Genomic DNA, 27,939 nt, shown 5'->3' with positions numbered 1-27,939 from the left:
TGCACGTGCAGTTGCTTAGTTGTGTCCGACTCTTCGCAACGCCATGGACTATAGTCTGCCGGGCTCCTCTGTCCATGGAATTTTCCAGGCAAGAAGACTGGATGGGTTGCCATTTCCTTCTCCAGGGGATCTTCTTGACCCAGGGATTCAACCCACGTCTCCTCTGTCTCCTGTACTGGGAAGCAGATTCTTTACCACTGTGCCACCTGGGAAGCCAGGTGGGGTAGGTAGGAATCATTCTCTTCTATGTGATGTCTCCGTTTTTTTTTTTTTACATTTTGGAAGGCTCAGCAATCATTTCCTTTCTCTAAATCTCTCTAAAGCATGCACAGGGCAATCACTATTGTATCCAAATACCTGGTGGAAAAATAGTGGCTCAACAAAATTAAATGACTTAGAGAACTCAGAAGTGGCTCTGAGTGCTGCACTTTATTTTCCACAGTATAAAATAAAAATTTACACAAAAATATTACTTAATATATGAGGTCTTTATACTTGACATTTCCTAGTTGTAAGACTCTTCTAGGATTTTTTTTTTTTTTTTTAGCAAGAGTCAATTCTTGTTTTTTTCTCTTTCATTCACTCCTTATACTGTGGTCCCTATAATAGGGTGCTAAATTAATTGTTCTACTACTTTTACTTTTCTGAATATTTATTGAATTCTTCAGTTGTTCCTTTATTCCTTTTGTCCTTCTGGGACCAAGCCCTTTTAGCTCCATTTGTATCATTGATTTAGAGTTTAGAAGGGAAAAGGCGTAAAGATTCATCTTTAAAACCCCAAACAGGAACTGCTAGGTTGATAGGTTGTCTAACATTTAGCTGGATTTTAAAAAGGCAGAGGAACCAGAGATCAAATTGTCAATATTCTTTGGATCATAGCAAAGCAAGAGAATTCCTGAAAAAGATCTACTTCTGCTTCATTGACTGTGCCTAAGGCCTTTGACTGTGTGGATCACAACAAACTGGAAAATTCTGAAAGAGATGGGAATACCAGGTCACCTTACTGCCTCCTGAGAAATCTGTATGCAGGTCAAGAAGCAACACTTAGAACTGGACAAGGAACAATGGACTGGTTCCAAATTGGGAAAGAAGTAGGTCAAGGCTGTATATTGTCACCCTGCTTATTTAACTTATATGCAGAGTACATCATGAAAAACGCCTGACTGGATGAAGCACAGGAGTCAAGATTGCTGGGAGAAATATCAGTAACCTCAGATAATGCAGGTTACACCACCCTTATGGCAGAAAGCGAAGAAATAAAAAGCCTCTTGATGAAAGTGAAAGAGGAGAGTGAAAAAGCTGGCTTAAAACTCAGCATTCAAAAAGCTAAGATCATGGCATCCAGTCCCATCACTTCGTGGCAAATAGATGGGGAAACAATGGAAACAGTGAGACTTTATTATTTGGGGCTCCAAAATCACTGCAGATATTGACTGCAGCCTTGAGATTAAAAGGCACTTGCTCCTTGGAAGAAAAGCTATGACCAACCTAGACAACATATTAAAAAGCAGAGACATTACTTTGCCAATAAAGGTCCATCTAGTCAAAGCTATGGTTTTTCCAGTAGTCATGTATGGATGTGAGATTTGGACCATAAACAAGGCTAATTGTCGAAGAATTGATGCTTTCTAACTGTGGTGTTGGAGAAGACTCTTGAGCATACCTGGGACATCAAGGAGATCAAACCAGTCAGTCCCAAAGGAAATCAATCCTGAATGTTCATCGGAAGAACTGATGCTGAAACTCCAGTACCTTGGCTACCTGATGGGAAGAGCCAACTCATTGGAAAAGAGCTGGGAAAGATTGAAGGCAAAAGCAGAAGGGTTCAGCAGAGGACGAGATGGTTGGATGTTATTACTGAGTAATGGACATGAGTTTGAGCAAGCTCAGGGAGATGGTGAAGGACAGGGAATCCTGGTGTGCTGCAGTCTATGGTGTCGCAGATAGTTGGACCCGACTGAGCAACTGAACAGCTTGCATTCTGACATAAATCTCACTTAGTATTTTAATACATTGGTGGATTCAAATAGAAAATCTTGTCTTTACCATTTTTGTACCGTCTAAGATTGACCTAAAATCTTATTTTGTTCCATCCTTAACTGGTTTATTTCAGTGTTAAGCCAACATTTAAGTAGTTCTCCTAGAACCAGTGTTTTCTTTTTTTTTTTCCTGTGTCATAATTACCAGTTTATCACTTCTGTAAGTTCTTGAATTTTTAGGTTTTCTTAATTTTTTAATACATTATAGCATATAAATTTTTTCTGATTATCATTTGGTTACATCTTAACGTGTGGTATGTGCTTGTATTGTTTTGGTTCAAGATTTTATAATTCTCATTCACATGTTTTCATTTAAGTTTATATAGGAGTTCTTACTATTTCAGTTTACTTGGATATGGAATTTTTAATCTTTATAAAAAAAGTTTAGTCCCAGTTATATTGCTTTATAGTTAATAGATGTGACCTTTATGACTTTATATAAAAATTTTTGGAAACCTCTTTTGGACTTCTACTGTAATTATATTATGCAAACGTTCTACTCTTTTTTTTTTTTTTTCACTAGCCTGATTTATCCACTTTAAAGTGCCAATTCCTTTTTCTTTGAATGTAGACTTTTCTGTTTTTCTTGTAATTGTATTTTTGCTTTCTAGATATTAAGGCTTTATTGTTTGTTCATTTTATCTGCTATAACTAACATATACTGGGTTTTGCTTTGTAATTTTTTAAATTTGGTATGAGACACTTTCTCATACAGTAAAGGAGTTTAACCAGTTCACATTTACCACTGCTTTCTACTTACCCTTAAAAAGTTTAAATAACATATTTTTCTTAGTAGAAAAAGTTAATTAGTATTTTTATTCTTCTATTTGAGAAAGATCAGAATCTTAGCAAACTTTTATTTCTTCTTCCTCCACTCCATACCAGTGTCATTAGAAATTTTACTTGTCTGTTATTTAAGGTATTATTTCCTATTGTCTGTATTTTAGATATTTTAATATATTAATATATTTGATATGTTAATATTTATTAATACTCACTAATATTTACTATATATTAATGTTTTAATATATTTTATTGGCTTATTTGATCATGTTACTGCTTACATCACATTTTTTGTGATTCCTTCGTTTGAAGAGATAGAAATTTAGGTTGTTTTTTTCATACTGTCTCTCTTCTGGAGGTGTTTTAGAGAGCTTCTTTGGCTGATAAACTTTCTGAGTCCTTGTATGTTAGGAAATATCTTTTTTGCAGTCACTATGGAATATTAAAATGGCTGGATGTTGAATTCTAAATTACAAATTGTTTTTCCATAGGACTTTGGCAGTCTGTCTCAGTGTCTTCCTGGGTCTAATATACTTGACCTGCCACTTCTGTGGATTCTGTATTTGTGGATTCAACCAAAGATGGAGCAAAAATATTTGGAAGAAAATATTCCAGAAAATTCCAAAAAGCAAAACTTGAATTTGTTGTATACCAGAAACTATTCATAGCATTTAGTTTGTACTACAGATGATATATATATTTTTTAACATTTAATTTTATCCATGTTTGCTTTGGGATAGGGAATAGATCATTTAGTAAAAGCATAAAGTAAAACCAAGGTGTGTCTTGTGTACAACATGTAAATTACAATAATGATGTAATTTTACACCCCATAATAATGATGTGTGTAGGTTATATGCAAATACTATGTCATTTTATATAAGGGACTTAAGCATCTATGGATATTGGTAGCTGTAACAGGTGGGGAGGGATGGTGAGGTGCTAGAACAAATCCCCCAAGGATGCCAGGAGACAAATGTATTGTTCCTGAGAAGTAGCAGATATGAGAGGTAGACAGACCATATTAGGTAAACCCTTGAAGAAAAAGCAAATTGAACTTGATTGTAAATGAACTATACAATCTTTCTTACAGTGAGAAACTATAAGAAAGCTTTGGTTTGAAAGTTTTTAAGCCATGGAGAAACAGTATATCATACATGTTAAAATACTTTGGACTGCCTTATGGAAGACGGGCTATAGTCCATTTTTGCTCCACACGTGGGAGTTTAAAACCATTTAGGAGGCCATTGCAGTAATCTAGGCAAGAGATAATAGTGGCTTCATCTAAGGTGGTAGCAGTTGATAATTTAGAAAATTGAACCAACAGTATTTGCTCAGGAAGTAGATACAAGAATACATTGTGAAAGAATCAAGGATCAGATCTAACCTTTTGACCTTACAGTTGATAGTGGTGCCTTTTACTGAAATGAAATTTGCTAGGAGAGGGAAATGGAGAAGGAAATGGCAACCCACTCCAGTATTCTTGCCTGGCAGGCTACATAGTCCATGGGGTTGCAAAGAGTCAGACTTGACTTAGTGACTAAACCACCACCAGGAGAGGAAAAATAAAGAATTCTATTTGACTGTGTAGAAGAGTTCCATCTTTTTACTTTATACCTGTTTCTATCCTCACATCTAAAGTGTGTTTCTTAAAAACCATATTTAGTTGGTCATGACAGTTTTTTAATCCATTCTGCCTATATCTGCCTTTTAATTGGAGTGTTTAAACTATTTGCATTTGATGTAATTACTGTTAAGTTATTTTGTGATTTGTTTTCATATGTCTTAGGACTTTGTTGCTCCTCTCTTTCTCCAATATTGCCTTCTTTTGTGTTGTTTTTTAATGTATCATTTTAATCCCCATCTCTTTTTTTTTTCTGTATTTTTTTCAACTGTTTTCTTAGTGGCTGCCTTTAGAAATAGAAATAACATCTTAATTTATAATAGTCTAGTTCATATAAATATGTACTTGAGTAGTATAGAAAACTTTGCTCCTATGTAGCTCTATTCCCTTCTCCTTCCTTTGTGCTGTTATTGTCATACCAGTTACATTTTTAAGCATTATAAGCCTGTCAAAATAGTTTTGTAATTATTTCTTTATGAAGTTTCATTTTTGTGGCAGTTGTTGATTCTTTGACACCAACTCTGTTCTATACAATTCAATTCAGTTCTGATACTATTTAGAATTTAAGTAGATTCTACAAATTCATGGCTTAGTCCCACAAGACAGCCCTGGCTTCATGCCAGTCTCAAGTCCCCAGACCTCAGTTTTCCTACTCTTCTCTCTGACTTGGGTACAAATTCAGAGGTTCCCACAACTACCCCTGCCTTCAGGTTCAGTATGTGCTAGAACGACTCACAGAACTCAGGAAATTGAGTTATTAATTGAGGAATTGTTATACTTAACAATTATGGGTTTATAGGATACAACTCAGGAACAGCCAAATGAAAGAGGTGCATAGGACAAGGTAGAGTGGTGCTAAGTTTCTATTCCCCTTCTGGGTGCATCACCTTCCCAGCATATGGACACGCTCACTAACCCAGAAGCTCAATAGCCATGTTGTTCAAGAGATTTTATTGAAGTTTCATTAACTGGGTATGATTGATTAAATTATTGGCTATTGGTGATTGAAGTCAATCTCCAGCCTCTTTCACCTCCTGGAGGGCATGGAGTTGGACTGAAAATTGTAATCCAACTTTTAATCATGTGGTTGTTTCTTTGGGCAATCAGTCTCTATCCTGAAGCTGTATAGAGTCCCTGACAAGTTATCTTTTCACTGTATGGATCATAATAAACTGGAAATTCTTAAAGAGATGGGAGTAATGGACCACCTTACCTGCCTCCTGAGAAACCTGTGTGTAGGTCAAGAAGCAACAGTTGGAACTGCAAATGGAACAGTCATTACTACGAACAAAGCTAGTGGAGGGGATGGAATTCCCGCTGAACTATATCAAATCCTAAAAGATGATGCTGTGAAAGTGCTGCGTTTAATATGCCAGCAAATTTGGAAAACTCAGCAGTGGCCACAGGACTGGAAAAGGTCAGTTTTCATTCCAATCCCAAAGAAAGGTGATCCCAAAGAATGTTCAAACTACCACACAATTGCACTCATTTCACATGCCAGCAAAGTAACACTGTAAATTCTCCAAGCTAGCCTTCAACATTACAGGAACCGAGAACTTCCAGATGTTCACACTGGATTTAGAAAAGGCACAGGAACCAGAGATCAAATTGCCAACATCCATTGGATTATCGAAAAAGCAGGAGAATTCCAGAAAAACATCTACTTCTGCTTCACTGACTATGCTAAAGCCTTTGACTGTGTGGATCACAACAAACTGGAAAATTCTTGAAGAGATGGGAAACCAGACCACCTTACCTACCTCCTGAGAAATCCGTGTGCAGGTCAAGAAGCAACAGTTCGAACCGGATATGGACAATGGACTGGTTCCAAATTGGGAGAGTGTGTCAAGGCTTTATATTGTCACCCTGCTTATTTAACTTACATGCAGAGTAATTCCAGAGTTCTGAAAGAGTTAATTTTTTGACTTTTTGCTAACATTTTCATTAAGTTTCTGGAGGAAAGGATTTTCAGAGTTCCTTTGTCATCTTGTTGACATCCAAATCTTTTCTGTGTCTACAGAAAAACATTGCTAGGATTTTAATAGGACTTGCATTAAACATATATATCAGTTTGGGGGAGGATAGAAAATACCATGTTGAATCTTCTAATCTATGAACACAGAGTGTCGCCATTTATTTAGATCTTTGATTTTTTTCCCATCAGCATTACATAGTTTTCAGCATATAAGTTCTCTGTGTTTTGTTAGATTACACCAAAGTTTTTCCCTTGATTTTTCTTTTTTCTCTTTTTTTTGAAATAATTTACTTGGAATTTTTTTCAGAGGCAAGCTTGTCATCTACAAATGGAGACAACTTTATTTCTTCCTTTCTGATTTTTATGCTTTTTATTTCCTTTCTTGCCTTACTGCACTGGCTAGAAATTCCAGCACTGTATTGACGAAAGATGGTAAGAGTGGACATCCTTGCCTTATTCCTGGTCTTAGGAGGAAAGCATTCATTTTTTCACTGTGGAGTATAACACTAGCTGTAGATTTTTTATAGATCAGGAAATTCTCTATTTCTATGTTTCTGAGAATATCATAAGTGAGTGTTGGATTTTGTCAGATGCTTTTTCTGCATATCTATTGATGTGGTCATGCACATGTTCAATTTTAGCTTGATGAATTGAAATTCATCGTTAAAAATGAATTTCATTGATTGTTGAATATCAAATCAACCTTACATTTCTGAAGTAAACCCTGCTTGGTTATGGTGTATAAATTTGTAATTCCTTTTACACACTGTTAAATTCTGTTAGCTAACATTTAAAGAATTTTTGTATCTATATTCATGAGGCACATACTCTGGTTTTCTCTTCATGCTTGTCTGCTTTTGATATCAGGATAATAACTAGTTTTTTAAAATGAATTCAGAAGTGTTCTCTCCTCTTCCCCAGTTTTGGAAGATACTGTAGAATTTGAGTTAATTCTTCTTTAAATATTCTTAATAATTCTCAAATAACACTTATCTGGGTCTGGTGATTTGCTTTTAGAGTTTTAAAATTATGAATTTAGTAAAGTTATAGGGCAGTTCAGATAATCTTTCAATTGGTTTACTTGTGCTAGTGATTCCCTCTCCCGCCCCCCGCCGAAATTGGTCCACTTTATCTAAGTTGTTTAATTTACCTATTCATAAATTTTCTTACTATTCTTTTGATTTTGGTGGATTCTGTAGTGATAATTGATATCCCTGTTTGATTCCTGATATTGGTAATTTGTGTCTTACTTTTTTTTTTCTTTTGGTGGAGTGTGAGGATGGGGTCAGTCTTGGTAGAGGTATGTTAATTTTATTGTTTTTTGCAATGAACTAGCCCTTTGTTTCACTGATTTTTCTCTGTTATTTTTCTGATTTCATTGAAGTTTGTCCTTTCTTCTGCTTGATGTTGGTTTGTTTTGCTCTTTTTCTAGGTTCCTGAGGTTGATGCTCAGATTATTGATTTGAGAATTTTCTCCGTTTCTTGTGTATATGCACTTAATGCTATGTTTTCTTCTCATCACTGCTGTACCTGATATCAATATCACAGATTTTGATACATTATTATTTTTGTTCAGGTTTTATTTTCCACTTTTCTTGAGATCACAATTTGTTTATTCATTTATCTGTTCACAGATGTTTAGTTTGTTTCTGGTTTGATGCTAGTACTAAAACTGTTGTGAAGTTCTTATGTAATACAAGATGTGCTTTCGTTTCTTTTGGATAATTTCCTATAAGTAAGCTATCATAGGTATACATGTAACTTTTGAAGAATTTGCCAAACTGTTTTCCAAAATTATTATTAACAATTTTTTGTTGTTGTAATTGACGTTGATTCATTGACTATGCTAAAGCCTTTGACTGTGTAGACCACAGCAAACTGAAAAGTTTTCTTAAAAATTTATTTTTTTAATCGAAGGATAATTGCTTTACAGAATTTTGTTGTTTTCCGTCAAACATCAACAAGAATCAATCATAGGTATACATATGTCCCCTCCCTCTTAAACCTTCTTCCCATCTTCCTCCCCATCCCACCCCTCGAGATTGTTACAGAGCCCCTGTTTGAGTTCCCTGAGTCATACAGCAAATTCCCATTGGCTGTTTATTTTACATATGGTATTGTAAGTTTCCATGTTATTCTCCATACATCTCACCTTCTCCCTCCTCCTCTCCCTCCATGTCCATAGTCTGTTTTGTACGTCTGTTTCTCCTTTGCCGCCCTATCATCAGTACTATCTTTCTAGATTTCCATATTTCTGACTTACTTCACTCTGTAGGATAGGCTCTAGGTTTGTCCACCTCTTTAGAACTGACTCAAATGTGTTCATTCTTCTGGCTGAGTAATAATCCATCAAATATGTACCACAGCTACTTTATCCATTGATCTTTCGATTGACATCTAGGTTGCTTCCATGTTCTAGCTGTTGTAAATAGTGCTACAGTGAACATGGGGGTACAGTGTACAAAGAACAATGTATATGTGTCTTTCAATTTTGGTTTCCTCAGGGTATATGCCTAAGAGTGGGATTACTGGGTCATATGGTGGTTTTTATTTCTAGCTTTTTTAGGAATCTTTGTACCATCTTCCATTGTGGCTGTGACAGTTTACATTCCAACCAGCAATGCAGGAGGGGTCCCTTTTCTTCACACCCTCTGCAGCATTTAATGTTTGTAGACTGTTTGATGATGGCCATTCTGACTGGTGTGAGTTGGTATCTCATTGTAGTTTAGATTAGCATTTCTCTAATAATGAGTGGTGTTGAGCATATTTTCATGTTTTTGTAAGCCATCTGTATGTCTTCTTTGGAGAAATGTCTGTTTAGGTCTTTTTCCTTACTTTTTGATCGGGTTGTTTATTTTTCTGATCTTGAGCTGCTTGCAAATTTTGGAAATTAATTCTTTGTTAGTTGTTTCCTTTGCGATTATTTTCTCCTATTCTGAGGGTTGACTTTTCAGCTTGTTTGTAGTTTCCTTTGGTGTGTAAAAGCTTTTAAGTTTAATTAGGTCCCACTGGTTCATTTTTGGTTTTATTTCCTTTACTCTAGGAGGTGGGTCATAGAGGATATTGCTTTGATTTATGTCATCCAGTGTTTTGCCTGTGTTTTTCTCCAAGAGGTTTATAGTCTTGTGTCTTACATTTAGGTCTTTAACCCTTTTGAGCTTATTTTGTGTATGGCTTTAGGAAGTGTTTAATTTCCTTTTTTACATGTAGCTGTTCAGCTTTCCCAGCACCATGTATTGAAGAGGCTATCTTTGCTCTATTGTGTATTCTTGCCTCCTCTGTCAAAAATAAGACATCCATAGGTGCATGGGTTTATCTCTGGGCTCTCTGTCTTGTTCCATTGGTCTGTTTTTTGTGCCAGTACCATACTGTTTTGATGACTGTAGCTTTTGTAGTATTTTGTAGTCTGAAATCAGGAAGGTTAATTCCTCCAGCTCCATTCTTCTTTCTCAAGACTGCTTTGGCTATTCAGGGGTCTTTGTGTTTCCATATGAATTGTGAAATTTTTTGTTCTAGTTCTGTGAAAAATGCCATTGGTTATTCAATAGGGATCACATTGAATCTGTAGATTGCATTTGGTAGTATACTCATTTTCTCAATATTGATTCTTCCTACCCAGGAACATGGAATATCTCTCCATCTGTTTATGTCATCTTTGATTTCTTTCATCAGTGTCTTATAATTTTCCACATACAGTTCTTTTGTCTCCTTAGGTAGGTTTGTTCCTTAGGTAGGTTTATTCCTAGATATTTTATTCTTTTTGTTGCGGTTGTGAGTGAGATTGTTTCCTTAACTTCTCTTTCTGATTTTTCATTGTTAGTACATAGGACTGCAAGTGATTTCTGTGTATTGACTTTATATCTTGCTTCTATGCTAAATTCACTCATTAGCTATAGTAATTTTCTGATAGTTTCTTTGGGGTTTTCTGCATATAGTATCATGTCATCTGCAGACAGTGAGGGCTTTACTTCTTCTTTTCCTATCTGGATTCCTTTTATTTCTTTTTCTTCTCTACTTGCCATAGCTATGACTTCCAGAACTGTGGTGAATAATTGTGGTGAGAGTAGACACCCTTGTCTTGTTCCTCATATTAGAGGGAATGGTTTCAGTTTTTCACCATTGAGAATGATGTTTGCTGTGAGCTTATCATATACGGCCTTTACTATGTTGTGGTAGGTTCCTTCTATGCCCATTTTTTGAAGTGTTTCTATCATAAAGGGGTGCTGAGTTTTGTCAAAGGCTTTTGTTTTTTTGTATTAAGATGATCGTATGTTTTTTATCTTTCAATTTGTTAATATGGTGTTTCACTTTGATTGATTTGCATATATTAAAGAATCCTTGCATCCCTGGAATAAACCTGACTTGGTCATGGTGAGGGAGTTAATTCTTAGGTAGGTTGATAAGGAGTCTGGGGCCCTCAATGAGAAAGGGGTCCTGGACCCTGGAGGAGGAGAAAGGGACAGACTTTTTTCCCCTACATTCCTTTGTCTTAGTCATCTAAGACATTTTTTTCTTAAGCTCTGAGTTGTTTGGCAACAATCTATTTCTTCTAAGACTTAACTTTCTTTAAGCCCAGAGCTAATGGTCAGCAAAGCAACTCATGTTGCTCAAGTGTATGTTTTTCCTTAAACTCTGTACTAATGATTATATAACAACAATGTATCTTGCTGAAGGACATTTTCTCCTTAAGACCCTTCTGGCTAATCCTGTTATTGGAGATCAGTGGAGAAATAACTCCAGAAAGAATGAAGGGATGGAGCCAAAGCAAAAAGAATACCCAGCTGTGGATGTGACTGGTGATAGAAGCAAGGTCCAATGCTGTAAAGAGCAATATTGCATAGGAACCTGGACTGTCAGGTCCATGAATCAAGGCAAATTGGAAGTGGTCAAACAAGAGATGGCCAGAGTGAATGTCGACATTCTAGGAATCAGCGAACTCAAATGGACTGGAATGGGTGAATTTAACTCAGATGACCATTATATCTACTACTGCGGGCAGGAATCCCTCAGAAGAAATGGAGTGGCCATCATGGTCAACAAAAGAGTCTGAAATGCAGTACTTGGATGCAATCTCAAAAACGACAGAATGATCTCTGTTCGTTTCCAAGGCAAACCATTCAGTATCACAGTAATCCAAGTCTATGCCCCAACCAGTAACACTGAAGAAGCTGAAGTTGAACGGTTCTATGAAGACCTACAAGACCTTTTAGAACTAACACCCAAGAAAGATGTCCTTTTCATTATAGGGGACTGGAATGCAAAAGTAGGAAGTCAAGAAACACCTAGAGTAACAGGCAAATTTGGCCTTGGAATACGGAATGAAGCAGGGCAAAGACTAATAGAGTTTTGCCAAGAAAATGCACTGGTCATAGCAAATGCCCTCTTTCAACAACACAAGAGAAGACTCTACACATGAACATCACCAGATGGTCAGCACCGAAATCAGATTGATTATATTCTTTGCAGCCAAAGATGGAGAAGCTCTATACAGTCAACAAAAACAAGACCAGGAGCTGACTGTGGCTCAGATCATGAACTCCTTATTGCCAAATTCAGACTTAAATTGAAAAAAGTAGGGAAAATCACTAGACCATTCAGGTATGACCTAATCAAATCCCTTATGATTATACAGTGGAAGTGAGAAATAGATTTAAGGGCCTGGATCTGATAGATAGAGTGCCTGATGAACCATGGAATGAGGTTCGTGACATTGTACAGGAGACAGGGATCAGACCATCCCCATGGAAAAGAAATGCAAAAAAGCAAAATGGCTGTCTGGGGAGGCCTTACAAATAGCTGTGAAAAGAAGAGAAGTGAAAAGCAAAGGAGAAAAGGAAAAATATAAGCATCTGAATTCAGAGTTCCAAAGAATGGCAGGAAGAGATAGGAAAGCCTTCCTCAGTGATCAATGCAAAGAAATAGAGGAAAACAACAGACTGGGAAAGACTAGAGATCTCTTCAAGAAAATTAGAGATACCAAGGGAACATTTCACGCAAAGACGGGCACAATAAAGGCCAGAAATGGTATGAACCTAACAGAAGCAGAAGATATTAAGAAGAGGTGGCAAGAATACACAGAAGAACTGTACAAAAAAGATCTTCATGACACAGATAAGCACAATGGTGTGATCACTGACCTAGAGCCAGACATCCTGGAATGTGAAGTCCAGTGGGCCTTAGGAAGCATCACTACGAACAAAGCTAGTGGAGGTGATGGAATTCCAGTTGAACTATTCCAAATCCTGAAAGATGATGCTGTGAAAGTGCTGCACTCAGTATGCCAGCAAATTTGGAAAACTCAGCAGTGGCCACAGGACTGGGAAAGGTCAGTTTTCATTCCAATCCCTAAGAAAGGCAATGCCAAAGAATGCTCAAACTACCACCCAATTGCACTCATCTCACACTCTAGTTAAGTAATGCTCAAGATTCTCCAAGCCAGGCTTCAGCAATACGTGAACCGTGAACTTCCAGATATTCAAGCTGGATTTAGAAAAGGCAGAAGAACCAGAGATCAAATTGCCAACATCCGCTGGATCATGGAAAAAGCAAGAGAGTTCCAAAAAAACATCTATTTCTGCTTTATTGACTATGCCAAAGCCTTTGACTGTGTGGATCACAATAAACTGTGGAAAATTCTGAAAGAGATGGGAATACCAGACCACCTGATCTGCCTCTTGATAAATCTGTATGCAGGTCAGGAAGCAACAGTTAGAACTGGACATGGAACAACAGACTGGTTCTAAATAGGAAAAGGAGTACATCAAGGCTGTATATTGTCACCCTGCTTATTTACCTTCTATGCAGAGTACATCATGAGAAACGCTGGACTGGAAGAAGCACAAGGTGGAATCAAGATTGCCAGGAAAAATATCAATAACCTCAGATATGCGGATGACACCACCCTTATGGCAGAAAGTGAAGAGGAACTAAAGAGCCTCTTGATGACAGTGAAAGTGGAAAGTGAAAAAGTTGGCTTAAAGCTCAACATTCAGAAAACGAAGATCATGGCATCCCATCACTTCATGGGAAATAGATGGGGAAACAGTGGAAACAGTGTCAGACTTTATTTTTATGGGCTCCAAAATCACTACAGATGGTGACTGCAGCCATGAAATTAAAAGACGCTTACTCCTTGGAAGGAAAGTTATGACCAACCTAGATAGCATATTCAAAAGCGGAGACATTACTTTGCCAACAAAGGTTCCTCTAGTCAAGGCTATGGTTTTTCCTGTAGTCGAGTATGGATGTGAGAGTTGGACTGTGAAGAAGGCTGAGCGCCGAAGAATTGATGCTTTTGAACTGTGGTGTTGGAGAAGACTCTTGAGAGTTCCTTGGACTGCAAGGAGATCCAACCAGTCCATTCTGAAGGAGATCAGCCCTGGGATTTCTTTGGAGGGAATGATGCTGAAGCTGAAACTCCAGTACTTTGGCCACCTCATGTGAAGAGCTGACTCATTGGAAAAGACTCTGATGCTGGGAGGGATTGCAGGCAGGAGGAAAAGGGGATGCTAGAGGATGAGATGGCTGGATGGCATCCATCACTGACTCTATGGACTTGAGTCTGAGTGAACTCCAGGAGTTTGTGATGGACAGGGAGGCCTGGCATGCTGCCATTCATGGGGTTGCAAAGAGTCGGACACGACTGAGCGACTGAACTGAACTGAACTGAAAGATGTAGGTTGTGGGAGTCGGTCTGGTAAGACCTTTCTGTGGGTAATAACCAGTTGAAAAAGTGTATAAAATCTTGATAAACCTAGTGAGTGGCCCCTCTCTGCCCCTTCTGGTGTCTTTGTCAGAAGCTGTCTCTGTCCGTTTCCACTTTAATAAAACTTCTGCCTCATGAAGGCCTTGAGTAACTGCAGCTGTGTCTTTGGTCCCAAAGCAAAGTTCTCTCCTTCAGAAATCTCGAATCCAACATTGTTCACCGTAAGCTGTCAATGGTGTGTGAGTTTTTAATATGTTGTTGAATTCTGTTTGCTAGAATTTTGTTGAGGATTTTTGCATCTATGTTGATCAGTGATATTGACCTGTAATTTTCTATTCTTGTGTTGTCTTTGCCTGGTTTTCCTATCAGGGTGATGGTGGCCTCGTAGAATGAGTTTAGAGGTGTTCCTTCTGCAGTTTTTTGGAAGAGTTTCAGAAAAGTAGGCATTAGCTCTTCTCTAAATGTTTGATAGAATTGCCCTGTGATGCCATCTGACCCTGGGCTTTTGTTTTTTGGGAGATTTTTTATCACAGTTTCAGTGTTTGTAATTGTCTTGTTCATAATTTCTCTTTCTTCCTGGTTCAGTCATGGGAGGTTGAACTTGTCTAAGAATCTGTCCATTTCCTCTAGGTTGTCCATTTTATTAGCATATAGTTACTCATAATATTCTCTTATGGTCGTTTGTATTTCTGTGTATTTTGTAACCTTTCCTTTTTAATTTCTAATTTTGTTGATTTTTCTTCCCTTTTTTTTTCTTGATTGTCTGGCTAGTGGTTTGTCAGTCTTATCTTCTCAAAGAGCCAGCTTTCTTGGTTTTATTAATCTTTGCTATTGTTTCCTTCATTTCTTTTTTCATTTATTTCTGCTTTGATCTTTATAATTTATTTCCTTCTGCTGACTCTGAGGATTTTTGTTCTTATTTTTCCAGCTGCTTTAGATGTGGAGTTAGGTTGTCTATTTGATGTTTTTCTTGTTTCTTGAGGTAGGATTGTATTGCTATATAAAATTCCCTCTTAGAACTGCTTTTGCTGAATCCCATAGGTCTTGGGTTGTTGTGTTTTCATTGTCATTTGTTTCAAGGAATTTTTTTATTTCCCTTCTTATTTAAGTAACCTCTTTGTTATCTAGTAATGTATTGCTTAATCTTCATGGGTTTGTGTTTTTTGCTTTCTTTTTTTTTTCCTGTAGTCTCATAGCTTTGTGGTCAGAGGAGATACTTGATACTATTTCAGTTTTCTTAAATTTACTGAGGCTTGACTTGTGGCCCAAGATGTAGTCTCTCCTGGAGAATGTTTCATGTGCACTTAAGAAGAAGTTGTGTTCTTTTGCATTTGGATGAAAAGTCCTGAATATAACAGTTAGATCCATTTGGTCTTATGTTTCCTTTAAGGCTTGTGTTTCCTTATTGATTCTCTGTTTTGATGATCTGTCCCTTGGTGCAAGTGCAGTTTTAAAATGCCCTAGTATTATTGTATTACTGTGATTTTCCCTTTTATGCCTGTTAGTGTTTGCCTTGTATAAACACTAACATATGAGATGTTCCTATGTTGGGTGCATAAATATTTACAATTGCTGTGTCTTCTTGGATTGACCCCTTGATCATTATGTAGTACCCTTCTTGATCTCTTATTACATTATTTATTGTAAAATCTATTTTTTCTGCAATAAAGATTGCCTCTCTCTTTCTTTTGGGTTGCATTTGCATGGAATATCTTTGTCCATCCTTTTACTTTCAGTCTGTATGTGTCTCTAGGTCTCTTGGGTCTCTTGTAGGCACCATGCAATGAGTCTTATTTTTGTATTCATTCAGTTAGTATCTTTTGGTTGGTTCAGTTAATCCATTTGCATTTAAAGAAATGATTGATATATATGTTCCTATTGGCTTTTTCTTAATTGTTTTGGGTTTGTTTTTATAATCTTTCCTTTCTCTTGTGTTTACTGGCTATGTAAGTCCCTTTAATATTTGTTGTAAGGCTGGTTTGGTGGTGCTAAATTCTCTTAACTTTTATTTTTCTATAAAGCATTTGATTTTCTCTATCAATTTTGAATGAGATCTTTGCCATGTATAGTAATCTTAGTTGTAAATTTTTTTCTTTCAGTGCTTTAAATATATCCTGCCATTCCCTTCTGGCCTGCAGAGTTTTTGCTGAAAAATCTGCTGTTAATCATATGGGTTTTCCCTTGCTGCTTTTAATATTCTTTCTTTCTGTTTAATCTCTGTTAGCTTGATTAATATGAGTCTCGATGTGTTTCTCCTTGGTTTTATCCTGTAAGGGATTCTCTGTGCTTCTTGGACTTGATGGACTATTTCCTTTCCATGTTGGGGAAGTTTTCAACTATAATTTCTTCAAAATGTTCTCAGTGCCTTTCTTTTTTCCTTCTTCCTCTGGAACCCCTGTAACTCGAATGTTGGTTTGTTTAATATTGTCTCAGAGGTCTCTGAGGCTATCCTCAGTTCTTCTCATTCTTTTCCTTTATTGTGCTCTTCAGCAGTTATTTTCACCACTCTATCTTCCAGCTCACTTAACCATTCTTCTGCCTCAGTTATTGTGCTGTTGGTTCCTTCTAGAGTATTTTTAATTTCAGTAACTGTGTTATTCATCTCAGTTTGCTTATTCTTTATTTCTTCTGTGTCCTTGGCAACTGTATTAATTGTTTCTTGCGTTTTCTCCATTCTGTTTTCAAGTCTTTGGAACATCTTTACTACCATCATTCTGAATTCTTTTTCAGATAGATTGCTTATTTCCTCTTTATTTGGTGTTGTGAGTTTCTCCTTTGTTCTTTCATTTGTATTGCATTTCTCTGTCTTTTTATTTTTTTCTAACTTGCTCTGATTGAGGTCTCCATTTTCCAGGCTTTAGGGTTGTATACCTTTTTGGTTTTGGTTTTTGTCCTTGGAGGAAAGGTTGGTTTAGTGGTTTGTGTTGACTTCTTATTAGGGGTGACTTGTGCCTGTGTTCTAGTGGGAAGAGGGGAGGTTCCCCCAACCCACCCACCCCCCGCCACCCCCGATGGGAAGGGCTGTGTGAGGTGGTATATTTTGGAGTGCCTGTGGGACTCCTATCTGTTGATGATTGTTGATGATGTGGTTTTTTCTTGCTTATCGTTTTGGTAAAGTGTCCTGGGTGGATGCTGTCAACAGCTGGATGATACTAGGCTTTGTGTACAGGTGTCAAAGTTCTCAGTAATTAATACCCCCTGGGGTTAGGAGTTCTCTGGCAGTCTGGGATCTTGGACTCAATGCTCCCACCTCACTGGTTCAGGTGTGATCCCTGGTCAGTGGATTGGGCCTCCATAAGTCACTTGTTATGGGATTAAAGGGAGCTAAAGCAAACATACCAAGACAAAAAGTAAAACATGAAATAAAAGATGAACCCAGATGGATGGTAAATACAAAATCAAGATTGCAGAAATAATAGGACATATACACACTTTCATGCACAGTTATAACCAAAGTATTCTAAGGTATCAACCATTTAAAAGAGCTAACTAACGCTCAATCTGGAAAACTGAGGCTGAGCAGAGTGCCAGCTGAGGAATATAGCCAGGAGAGCACAACAGTTTAACTTACATGGTGAAAAGAGTGAAGACTAAGAAAAAGAAAAAGGAGAAGGGAGAGAAAAATAGAAAAACAAAAACAAATAGACATATGTGAAAAAGATTTATATATATTCAGAAATAGCTACAGCTGGTAAAGAACTATAAGAAAGCAATCAAATATATAAAAATATGTAAAATACTTTTTATATGTTTTAATATATATATAAAAACATATACATTATATATATAAACAAATATATAAAAAAAAAAAAATCACCCAAGGGTGAAAAAGATTTTTTAATTTCTTTTTTTTTTAACAAGAAAAACAAAGAGGAAAACTCCCTAGCACCACAAGTCTAATGTAAAGGTAGAAATATGTTGGGGGAATAAACAGTATGATTTAAAAAAGAAGAAAAAGTTCTCAAGATCATAGTTCTTGCTTGTGGAGTCTGCCCCCATGGATGGGGTTGGGTTAGTGTCCTGTAATATTTTCATGGTTGGGGAGCTTGTGCCTGTGTTCTGGTTGATCAAACTGGGTCTTGTCTCTGAAGGGCAGCTCAGTGTCCAATAGTAGGTTTCCAATGTCTGTGGATTCAGTATGTCTTTGGGCAGCCCTTCTGGCTTGGCAGTGTTAGACACATCTATTTCTGCAGCTACCTCGAAGTGGCCCTCTCAGCATATCTTCACTGCCACCAGCCCCCTACCTGTTCCTGGAATCATTGCCAGTGCTTCCATCCCCAGTCCCGCCCCATAGGCCAAAGCTTTCTAGGTAGGGACTTGTGTGGATCATTTTTTGGCTGCCCACCCCTGCCCTCTGCATCATGGAGAGTTGTGTGGGCTTTCCCCAGCCCTCTGAGCTCACCCTCTGTGCCACAAGGTCCGTGTACCCTGAAAGGGTTTGTGTGCCCCTTTCTCAGCCCCCAGGGCCCATCCTCTGTGCCACAAGGTCCGTGTGCCCTCAGAGCTTTGTATGTGTCGCTGTGCCTCTCTCACACCACGCCCCTCACCCTCTACACCGCAAGGCTTGTCTGCACTTCTGAGGTTTGTATGCTGCGCCTCTCTCAGCACCCTCTTCCCTGCAGGGCTTCTGTGGGCTTCTCTGGGTTCCCCAAGCACACTGTCTAGTCAGGGCCACAGTCCATGAGCTGTTTAAGAGCTGAGAAGTGCAGTAGCTTTCTCTGTTTTCTGCCTCTAGGTCCCTGCTTTGCCTGGCTTTCCAGGATTCTGCAGCTCCCCTTGGGCTCACCTGTGAGTTCCTGTGCTTGGGAACTCTTCTTCCTTCACTGTTCCCTCCCTCCCTCTGATCCAGAAGTTCTCTGTCTCTTCCCTTTTTGTGTCTCTGTACTCTCTCTTATCTGATTCCAGGGAGCTTAGCCTGCCTCCTGGAGGCCTGGGGTCTTCTGTTGTCACCTGTGTGTGTGTGAAGTCGCTCAGTTGTGTCCGACTCTTTGCAACGCCGTGGACTGTAGCCTGGCAGGCTCCTCTGTCTATGGGATCTCCTGGCAAGAATACTGGAGTGGGTTGCCATTTCCTTCTCTAGGGGATCTTCCCAGCCCAGGGATCAAACCTGGGTCTCCTGCATTGCAGGCAGACGCTTTATCCTCTGAGCCATAGTAATGGCTGTCACCTAGAGGTTCTTTGTAGGAATTGTTCTGTATCTTGATGAGATTTTGATGTATTTGTGGGGAGGCTGGTGATCTCACCGTTTTACTCCTCTGCCATCTTTATCTGTCTCCCCAAACTGTGGAAAATTCTTAATGACATGCGAGTACCAGACCACTGCACCTGTTTCCTGAGAAACCTGTATATGGGTCAAGAAGCAGTAGTTAGAAACAGACATGGAACAACTGACTGGTTCCAGATTGGGAAAGGAGTACATCAAGGCTATATAGTCACCCTGCTTATTTAAATTACATGCAGAATATGTCATAAAAAATGCCAGGCTGGATGAATCACAAGCTTGAATCAATATTGTTGGGAGAAAAACCAACAACCTCAGATATGCAGATGATCTTTCTTGGCTGGCCCTACATCACGTGGCTCGTAGTTTCATTGAGTTAGACAAGGCTGTAATCCATGTGATGAATTTGGTTAGTTTTATGTGATTGTGGTTTTCATTCTATCTGTTCTCTGATGAATGAGGATAAGAGGCTTATGGAAGCTTCCTGATAGGAGGGACTGGCTGTGGGGAAAACTGCATCTTACTCTGGTGGGCAGTGAGTTGTGTTTTTTTTTTTTTTTTTTTTTTGCTCCTTGGTAGAAAAGCTATGACCAACCTAGACAGCTTATTAAAAAGCAGAGCTACTACTTTGCCAACAAAGGTCCGTCTAGTCAAAGCTATTGTTTTTCCAGTGGTCATGTATGGATGTGAGAGTTGGACTATAAAGAAAGCTGAGTGCTGAAGAATTGATGCTTTTGAACTGTGGTGTTGGAGAAGACTCTTGAGAGTCCCTTGGACTGCAAGGAGATCCAAACAGTCCATCCTAAAGGAAATCAATCCTGCATATTCATTGGAAAAACTGGTGCTGAAGCTCCAGTACTTTGGCCACCTGATCTGAATAACTGACTCATTGGAAAAGACCCTGTTGCTGGGAAAGATTGAGGGCAGGGGGAGAAGGGCACGACAGAGGATGAGATGGTTGGATGGCATCACCGACTCAATGGACATGAGTTTGAGCAAGCTCCAGGAGTTGGTGATAGACTGGGAGTCCTGGCGTGCTGCAGTCCATGGGGTCGCAAAGGGTTCAGATATGACTGAATGACTGAACTGAACTGATGGGCAAGGCTGTTCTCAGTAAATCTTTAATCCAATTTTCTGCTAACTGATGGAACTATGTTCCCTCCCTGTAGTTTGACCTAAGGGCAAACTATGGTAGAGGTAATGGCGACCTTCCCAAAAGGACTTATGCCAGCTTGCCGTACCTCCCAGGACTGCTGCAGTCAGTGCCCCTGACCCTGCTGCAGGCCACTGTTGACCACGCTTCCACCAGAGACTTCTGAAGACTCACAGACAAGCTGGGCTTAGTGTCTTGTGGGGTCACTGCTTGTTTATCCTGGGTCCTGGTGCCCACAGGGTTTTGACCTGGAAAAGGTCAGTTTTCATTCCCATCCTAAAAAAAGGGCAATGCCAAAGAATGTTCACACTAATGTGCAGTTTCTTATATTTCACATGCTAGTAAAGTAATTGTCAAAATCCTTCAAGTTAGACTTCAGCAGTATGTGAACCGAAAGCTTCAGATGTACAAGCTGGATTTAGAAAAGACATAAGAACCAGAAATCAAATTGCTAACATCCACTGGATCATAGAGAAAGGAAGAGAATTCCAGAAAAACATCTACTTCTGCTTCATTGACTATGCTAAAGCCTTTGACTGTATGGGTCACAACAAACTGTGGAAACTTCTTAAAGAGATGGGAATACCAGACCGTCTCTCCTGCCTCCTGAAAAACCTATATGCAGGTCAAGAAGCAATCATTAGAACTGTACATGGAACAACGGACTTGTTTCAGAAGGGAAAGGAGTATATCAAGGCTGTATTTTGTCTCCCTGCTTATTTAACTTATATGCAGAATACATCATGTGAAACTCTAGGCTTGATGAAACAGAAGCTGGAATCAAGATTGCCACAAGAAATATCGATAACCTGAGATATGCAGATGATACCACCCTTATGGCAGAAAGTGTAAGAGGAACTAAAGAGCCTGTTGATGAAGGTGAAAGAGGAGAGTGAAAATGCTGGGTTGAAAATCAATATTCAAAAAACTAAGATCGTGTCATCTAGTCCCACCACTTCATGGCAAATAGAAGGGGAAACAATGGAAACAGTGACTTTATTTTTTGTCCAAAATCACTGTGGATGGTAACTGCAGCTGTGAAATTAAAAGATGCTTGCTCCTTGGAGGAAAAGCTGTGACAGACCTAGACAGCGTAAAAAAGAGCAGAGACATTAGTTTGCTGTCAAAGGTCTGTATCGTTAAAGCTGTGGTTTTTCCAGTAGTCATGTACAGATGTGAGAGTTGGACCATAAAGAAGGCTGATCACCTAAAAGTTGATGCTTTCTAACTGTGGTGTTGGAGAAGACTCTTGAGAGTTCCTTGGACAACAAGGACATCAAACCAGTCAATCCTAAAGGAAATCAATTCTGAGTATTCATTGCAATGACTGATGCTGAAGCTGAAGTTCCAATACTTTGGCCACCTGATGTAAAGAACTGACTCATTGGAAAAGACCCTGATGCTGGGAAAGATTGAAGGCAGGAGGAGAAGGGGACGACAGAGGATGCGATGATTGGTTGGCATCACGGACTCAGTGGACATGAGTTTGAGCAAACTCTAGGATATGGAGAAGGACAAGGAAGCCTGGAGTGCTATCCATGGGGTCACAAAGAGTTAGACATAATTTAGCGTCCGAACAACAATTGATAAAAGTGACTTGTGGTTGCCAAGAATTTTTTTTACTGTTCCTTCACCATGAATAACTTGAGAAACATTGCTTGGAGTAGCCTTGGAGGGTTAGATTTAGGTAGCTATAAGAACTCTTATATAAGATAAAGCAGAGTGATTATACTTGGAGGTAGGATGATGGTTTTAAAAGGAGGAAGTACTCTGATCAGAGTAGTCTGCTTTTAACACTGCTGTTAATGAGATCTGAGACAGTCTCATATTAACTGAGTGAGTAGATGGCCTTTAGCAATATTGGATTGAGGAAGGAGAAGATGTGAATTCATCTCAGAATGAGAGCATTTGTCCAAAATCACTGTGGATGGTAACTGCAGCTGTGAAATTAAAAGATGCTGCTCCTTCAAGGAAAAGCTGTGACAGACCTAGACAGCGTACAAAAGAGCAGAGACGTTACTTTGCTGTCAAATGTAAATGTAAATAATACATTTATTAGACAAACGTAGTAGTGTTTTGGGGGAGTTCTGAGTGCCTGTTTAAGTTATGTGGCCATAAATTTGAAGTAAGACCTGTTTTCAAAAATCTCTCCAATTAGTTCAGTTGTTTAGATCCAGATAAATTGAAGGTATATATTTAGGTTTAATAAGGACTGACCTTTTCCCTTGCTAATGTAAATTAGGAATGGTGTGGGGTCAGCACGTCTTTGCATGGGAGTGATTCTCATGCTGAGTTGTGGAACCTCAGCGGGTGAAGGAAAGAAATGAGGAGGGGGGTGGTTGATGGTAAAAAGATAGTTGGCTCTGTGGTTTGCAGGACTCTGTAGTCAAACAACAGTTGTAATACCATGGAAGTAAAATGGAAGGGAAGGAAGAGGGTGATCAAAGAGTAGGATTGTGGGAATATAGTTTTCGGAGGTGGTATGATTTTTTTGGTGAATGGATATCATTAAATATAACCATAGGAGAGGTTGGCCGAGGTGGTGTTTAGGAAAAGATGGTTGAAGTTGAAGAAGTCAAGGAACACAGAGGCCAAAGACTTAAACTGGTTTTCTGTATGTATGTTGAAATACCATGATGGCCAGCATAATGATGGAAAGAAAAGGTAGTCGTAGTCGGGTGCTAAAGTCATGATTGAATGAAGGGTGTGAGGAAAGATTTTGAGGGAGGCAGTTAACATCGCAAAGATAATGGGTGGTAACGTCTGATCGCATGGTCTTCAAAGGATCCGAAGTGGGGCTCAGTTGATGGAGAAAGTAGTACAGTGGAGATTAATGAGGACACCCTCCCCACCTGAGTCCTGAAGTATCCTGAAGGATTATAGCAGGAAAAGGTCACCATTTGAAAGGGCTCCAGGGAGAAGTGTCTTCCAGCAATCACCAAATTTTACTTAGAACAAGAAGAGAGGGCATTCAGAGAAATTAAATATTCAGAGCAGTATGTGGATAGTATCCTAGCGAACGTGGATTATCTAAGAGGCTTGGACTTACTGTGCCTGAGCTGAACTTGGGTGTACAGATTAGTTAGTTATGGTAGTTTGTTGGATGAAGGTGTTGAATGAGTTAAAAACAGAACTCAAAACTTAGCTAGAAGGACAGGGTACCATCAGGTTGCTTTGCAGTTTTTCAGGTCAGTGTCAAAAGAGACTTCTTGGTGTAAAATTTTTTCAGCAGCTCAGTGATTTTTGGTAGCTTGGTGGTCTCTTTTGCTGGAATTGCAGAAGTTATATTTATTAAATTTCTTGTCCCTTTTTGATTGACTTGGAATTCCTTATGTGTTTGGTGTATTCTTAATTCCATCCTTGTCTCCCATGACCTGCCAGTTTAGTCTCCTAAAACATGGGTTTCCTAGCTGAACACTATGGCTTCTTGTCTGCTTGCTTCTTTCAGGACCATTGAACATTGTTAATTTTCAGTCACCTACACACACATACATACATCTTATTTTTTCAAATTTTTTATTCACTTCTGTGTGTTGTAGGAGAGGGAATTTTGGCATATATTCAGTTCATTGTCTGATACTGTCAAAGCTAAACTTTTAAAAAGGAAAATTGATACCAACCCAAATTTCCAAAGATCCCCTGGAGAAGTTCACAGCAGCCCACTCCAGTATTCTTGCCTGGAGAATCCCATGGACAGAGGAGCCTGGCAAGCTGCAATCCATAAGGTTGCAAAGAGTAGGACACAACTGAAGCAGCTTAGCATGCATGTACCCTGAACATAAGCATATAGATTGAGGATTGAAATCTTAAAATATTAATTTGAATTGCTAGTAGAAAGTAACTGAAAAAAAATGGTTTATTTTGGTTTAAAATTAGTAGGATATAATCTTCATCATCGTTTCTGTTATTACTGCTTTATTGAATGTTTGTTGTACCATATAACTATTTTCAGCTTTATGATGTATGTGAAATCTTCCTGTAAATATTTAGAGATCTGCTGATTGGCTTTATAAATATTTTGCTTATTCAGCAAATATATAATGAATGCTACTATATACTAAGCACTGCTCTGGATACTTGGTATGTATTACTGAACAAGTAAAGAGACAAGCAGTCTGGTAGGATTAGCAGTCTAATTCTAGCGGGATACCTTTTAGTGAGGAAAAAACCCATATTCTTAGAGTGTTTGCATTTTTAAAACTATTATCACTATAAAAACCATATAAACCAGGAGAAAAAACAATCTCTAATACTAATCTGCTTTTGTTTTATTAGATTGAGGAGCTTCAGCAGGCTTTAACAGTAAAACAAAATGAAGAGCATGACCGACAGAGGAGAATAAGTAACACCCGCAAAATGATAGAAGATTTGCAAAATGAACTGAGGACCACAGAAAACTGTGAGAATCTTCAACCCCAAATTGATGGCATTACAAATGATCTGAGACGAGTTCAAGATGAAAAGGCATTATGCGAAAGCGAGATAATTGATAAGCGAAAAGAGAGGGAAACTCTAGAGAAGGAGAAGAGGAGTAAGTTTTATTAAACTTAGAGTGAAGACATGTTTATAAAATGGGAGATACGTCTCTGTTGATAGACTTTCTTCTTTCCCTGATCATGCCTAAGTGTTCCACTCTGCTTATTGAGGAAGCTCATTTAATACCTGTATCTGTTGGGTAATGATTTGCCACTAGCAGACCATTGTCTTAGGTCAGATTATGGCAGTTGATTTAATTCCCTAAAAATACTTTGTTTTCTGTACAGTCACTCAGTTTTCCGTTACTTCTCAGGTCAAATTTAAGCTCTTTATTCTAGCTTTCTTCCTTGAAGCCTCTCCAGTTTCATAATTTTTTTTTTTCCTGTAGATCATATGGCTAGATCATTATTCAGAGGAGCTCTTACAGTCTGTCTTTTCAGTATATATGACTAAAATCAGTTAAAAAACATTTTAAAATGTATTTAGCAAAATGCTAGGTGTATGGTTTTAAGAGAAGAAAAAACTAGATAAGACAACTTCCTGATTCACTGTCAAGAGTAAGCACTCTTTAACTATTTCACCAATTTTTCTTCTAGTGGTTTTTCATGTATCTTAATCATATTTTTGTTTCTCCACATCTTGGTTAATCAACTTTAGATATCATCTTTTAATAGTTTGTTTCTTTAGATGTGAATTTCAACTCATGACACCTCTCTTAACCTATTGTTGTAATTCCTCAAGTGGGATTATTGTTTTAATATTAGTAATCATATATTAATGTGACTTACTATAAATATTCTTACTCTTTTTGTCATTTAGCATTTGTTGATAATGCTTTTTGCTTTTTGCTTTCCTCCTTTCTCATAATCTAAATCTGTAATGTGTACTCTGGTTTTTATAGTTTAAAGGCTGAAATATATTTTATTGAGAACCATAATAAATGTTATATGTTCTGTTTATGGGTTAATTCAAACAGCTAGAAATGCTAAGTATAATTTATGTTATTACAACAGTGAAACTTGTTCACAACAGAGCCAAGTAGTATATTACGACCTTATTTCCATTCATTGATAATTTTTTTTAAAGATTTTAATTTATCATTTTTTAGAAATGCCATGTAGTTTGGCATTTCCTTAATTGGGAAAAAAAGTATCTTCAAGTTCTGAAACCTTCCATCCTCCCCCTCCCATCTAAACTGATTGTTCTCAAGGTCTGTTACATGAATGATACCTAGGACTTGTCTCACACTTTTACTGTGTTGGATAAATAGCTGTTGCTGAATTCTGTGTCTTCATTTTTTTTTAATTCCTTATTTTCTAAGAGTACATCTTCAGGTAACCTCCTAGGAAGAGATACTTGAGAATTGAGTCTTTGCATCCCTGAAAAATCTTTACTTTGTTATCTCCCTTTTTTGTTGTATATAAAAATCTGGCTTGAAAACAATTTTTCTCAGAATTTTGAACACCTATTATGATTGTTTTTTTGATAGGAAGTCTAGTGTTTTCTCATTTTGTACATGACTTGTTTATTTTTGATAGCTTAAAGATCATCTTGTATCCCAGATGTTTGGAAATTTGAGAATGATTTGTCCACGGTGGGTCTTTTTCACTCTGCTGGATACTTGCTGAGTGGTATTTATAGCTTTTAGATCTAAGATACTCTTTTGTATTATTAATAGGTTATTTTACTAATTAAAGTTTTCAGAGAAATAATGCTTTGGTTATTTTCTCCCAATTTTAGGTGTAGATGATCATATTGTACGTTTTGACAATCTTATGAATCAAAAAGAAGATAAACTGAGACAGAGATATCGTGATACCTATGATGCTGTTTTATGGCTAAGAAATAACAGAGACAAATTTAAGCAAAGAGTCTGTGAGCCCATAATGCTCACGGTAAGAAATTTGTTCATCTTAGTAATATCGGTTAGTTTTATTATTATAATCATTGTAGATTTTGTTGTTTTAAGAATTCTTAGTCTTATTAACACCGTGGTTTTCTGTTAGTAGATTTGTGGCATCTGGTATGCTGCTGAATCTGCACCCTTTTTAAAGGGTCTTTGATAATAAACCTATGAACTGTTTCTTGATACAAGTATGAAACTGGCAGCTTCTTTTTTTTCTTTCTTTTTTTTTTTTAAATTTTTTATTACTTTATTTCTCATGTGTTCCCCATCCTGAACCCTCCTCCCTCCTCCCTCCCCATACCATCCCTCTGGGTCATCCCAGTGCACCAGCCCCAAGCATCCAGCATCGTGCATTGAACCTGGACTGGCATCTCGTTTCATACATGACATTTCACATGTTTCAATGCCATTCTCCCAAATCTTCCCACCCTCTCCCTCTCCCACAGAGTCCATAAGCCTGTTCTATACATCAGTGTCTCTTTTGCTGTCTCGTATACAGGGTTATCATTACCATCTTTCTAAATTCCATATATATGCATTAGTATACTGTATTGGTGTTTTTCCTTCTGGCTTACTTCACTCTGTATAATAGGCTCCAGTTTCGTCCACCTCATTAGAACTGATTCAAATGTATTCTTTTTAATGGCTGAGTAATACTCCATTGTGTATATGTACCACAGCTTTCTTATCCATTCATCTGCAGATGGACATCTAGGTTGCTTCCATGTCCTGGCTATTATAAACAGTGCTGCGATGAACATTGGGGTACACGTGTCTCTTTCCCTTCTGGTTTCCTCAGTGTGTATGCCCAGCAGTGGGATTGCTGGATCATAAGGCAGTTCTATTTCCAGTTTTTAAAGGAATCTCCACACTGTTCTCCATAGTGGCTGTACTAGTTTGCATTCCCACCAACAGTGTAAGAGGGTTCCCTTTTCTCCACACCCTCTCCAGCATTTATTATTTGTAGACTTTTGGATGGCAGCCCTTCTGACTGGTGTGAAATGGTATCTCATAGTGGTTTTGATTTGCATTTCTCTGATAATGAGTGATGTTGAGC

General features: G+C 38.1%; 1 protein-coding gene across 5 annotated transcripts in view; it reads left to right on the top strand.

Moving 5' to 3' along the window:
- SMC5 (structural maintenance of chromosomes 5) overlaps positions 1-27,939 on the top strand; it is a 117,934-nt gene that overhangs the window by 55,847 nt on the left and 34,148 nt on the right. For 3 of the 5 annotated variants that reach the window (XM_070375774.1, XM_070375773.1, XM_070375776.1), the window contains 2 exons: positions 24,776-25,031; positions 26,717-26,901. In XM_070375774.1, the coding sequence (XP_070231875.1) occupies positions 24,776-25,031; positions 26,717-26,901 (441 nt within the window). The remainder of the gene's footprint in view (positions 1-24,775; positions 25,032-26,716; positions 26,902-27,939) is intronic. The other 2 variants (XM_070375775.1, XM_005897473.3) reach the window with 1 other exon arrangement.

The sequence above is a fragment of the Bos mutus genome, chromosome 8, assembly GCF_027580195.1.
Source record: "Bos mutus isolate GX-2022 chromosome 8, NWIPB_WYAK_1.1, whole genome shotgun sequence".
Classification (NCBI taxonomy): domain Eukaryota; kingdom Metazoa; phylum Chordata; class Mammalia; order Artiodactyla; family Bovidae; genus Bos; species Bos mutus.
Note: the sequence above shows the minus strand (reverse complement) of the source record. Positions and strands in the feature narration are given on the sequence as shown.